The 2,498-nt window shown below is 34.6% G+C and overlaps 1 protein-coding gene across 1 annotated transcript in view; it reads left to right on the forward strand.

Moving 5' to 3' along the window:
- The first annotated feature begins 789 nt into the window (after positions 1-789).
- Positions 790-2,498, forward strand: part of LOC107725477 (conserved oligomeric Golgi complex subunit 2-like) — a 9,613-nt gene continuing 7,904 nt past the window's right edge. The window contains exons 1-4 of the mRNA XM_016534744.1: positions 790-972; positions 1,797-1,958; positions 2,103-2,168; positions 2,248-2,328. Of these exons, the coding sequence (XP_016390230.1) occupies positions 913-972; positions 1,797-1,958; positions 2,103-2,168; positions 2,248-2,328 (369 nt within the window). The 5' untranslated portion in view covers positions 790-912. The remainder of the gene's footprint in view (positions 973-1,796; positions 1,959-2,102; positions 2,169-2,247; positions 2,329-2,498) is intronic.

Here is a 2,498-nt window from a genome sequence, read left to right on the forward strand (position 1 = left end):
ATAAATGATTCAGTGATTCACTCATTAACACAAACAATCAAATGCTTTGTTTCTGAATGAATCAGTCGTTTGAATGAATCGGTTGAATCTCAATGACTCACTCATTAACAGTCACTTGCTGTCGCCTACTGGCGGTTTTAATTTCACATTTCGACTATTTTTTCATGTTTTAAATTATTTCAAATATCAGTATTCAACGTTTTATGTTCAAAACAAAACATTATTTATGCATCTGTAACTGCAGGTTAAATGCATCCATGTCCCCTCTGAGATACATTAAACTGTGTAAATACATCTAAATGCTATTTCAGATGCAGATTCCAGAAATGATTTCTTATGTTGGAATGAAAGACAATATAAGTACCGGATGAAGTGTTTCTTATTCATTCTTATTCACTCTTAAATATCACATACTTTAAAACTTTTACTCAAATAATATTCTAAACGGTGACTTCAACTTCTACCAAAGTCATTTTCTGGTAAGATATCTGTACTTTTACTTGAGTATGGTTTTCAGGTACTTTATACACCAGTTTTTCACTCTGCAGTTTCCCACTGGTTTTTATTGTATCATAACACCGGTTACAGAGGAATACAACACTATGTGTTATTCGCAGCATAAAATACTTGTTCACTTAGCTTGCAATAATTTGTTAGTAAATTAGTTATCATCACTGGTTGTGCATTATAATCGTGCTGCAGTACCGCTAGCAGCCAATCGGGGCGCTATACCCAGATATTCTCTCTTTCGCATACTGTAGGGTTTTGTATTTTCCTCCCACTCGTTAGCGTGTGCCATGTTTGCGGAAGTTGAATCGATTACTCTGTCATTTGAACGAAATGTAGCAAATAATCTTCACGTTTAAACAAATACATTTGCAGATTATTTTGTTTGTGGCCCGTCCTAAAAGAATGATGACCTTACCAAAGGGACCCGATTCTTTGTGTTTCGACAAAGACGAATTTATGAAGGTGAGTGAGCTGTTAGTAATATCTGAACTGAAGTAACAACTGAAAAGAGCTGTATTCAGCTGTGCAGTAACTATCTTGATTAAACAGTTGTTTATATCTAGTTTGTGTGTTTTATTTATATTTTAAGTAACGTTACTGTCTGAGCAAGTGTTTTTAACGGTGTTTAGATTAACTTTACTGACGTTATGTTTGGGACCCTAGAGACCCCAATGATGTACAGTTACAAATGATAATAGTAATTAGAAAATCAATCTATGGTTCCTTTCATGTGCTTTTAATATGTTCATTTGATTAAGACAAAACCTATTGGACATTAACTATTAAAGTTTTAACCGTCACAAATCCATGTTCTAAAAATGTGACTGTTACTTTAATGTAGTTTTTGAACGGATCAAATCATACTGTAACGTTAGATAAAAAAAAAAAAACCGCAATTGAAAAAAAGGAGTGAACTTTCTCAACCAGTAAACCTTATCATTTGGGGTCTCAAAGACCATCAGACATACACAATATGACATTTTACATGGAAGACAATTGGAGAATGTAATCAATTTGAAATTATGTTCATAATCAGTTATCATGTGATTATGAAATGTCAGCTTGATACTTAGCTTTGAAATTTATTTTAAATGGCCGCAGGGTCTCTCAGCCCCAAAACAGGACAGAGTGTTAATGGAAGTTCAGACTGTTTGTAAGGATGTTTTTAATATTCTCTTTAAAAGCGTCCCTTGACTGTTTTCCAGTTTCTTAGTGTGCTTGTCATTATTTCACACCTTTCTGTCTCGGGGCATTTTGATTTGTAATATTTGTACATTTCCATGCAGGATGACTTCGACGTGGACAAATTTGTGGCCGATTGCAGAAAACGTGTCCAGCTGGAGGAGATGCGTGAAGATCTGGAGCAATATTACAGACTTCTCAAAACAGCCATGGTCGAGCTCATCAATAAAGACTATGCAGATTTCGTTAACCTGTCCACAAATCTTGTGAGTCTTTGCATTTTTAGAACATCATACAACATTTTCAGTAGAGCTGGTGTGTCACCGAAGACCGTGTGCTTTGTTTTATTCTAGAGCATCCTGATTTTTGTCATATGCTTTGTAGGCTTATTGTTTGTATCTGTGTTTTAGGTTGGAATGGATAAAGCCCTTAATCAGCTCTCTGTCCCTCTTGGCCAGTTACGCGAAGAGGTGCTGGTAAGTGCTTAACACATCAGTGAATACCATATTTGGCTATATTTTAGTCATTATCTAAGTATCTTCCTCTCATGTACAGAGTTTGAGATCCTCCGTGAATGCAGTTATTGAAGCTATAGAAACCCAGCTATCCAAGCAAGATGATATAAAAAAAAAGAAGGTAAATTATGGTGTTAAAACTTAAAATGCTATGTTACAAGTATGGCTGACTCAACTAAAGATTTTTCTGGTCGACTAGTAGTCGTTCATTTGAAGCATTAGGCGACTAATCGCACGTTTATTAATAAACAATTTAAATTATAACTGATTTTATATATATATATATATATA

The sequence above is a fragment of the Sinocyclocheilus rhinocerous genome, unplaced genomic scaffold (assembly GCF_001515625.1).
Source record: "Sinocyclocheilus rhinocerous isolate Xijiao unplaced genomic scaffold, SAMN03320098_v1.1 scaffold366, whole genome shotgun sequence".
NCBI lineage: Eukaryota > Metazoa > Chordata > Actinopteri > Cypriniformes > Cyprinidae > Sinocyclocheilus > Sinocyclocheilus rhinocerous.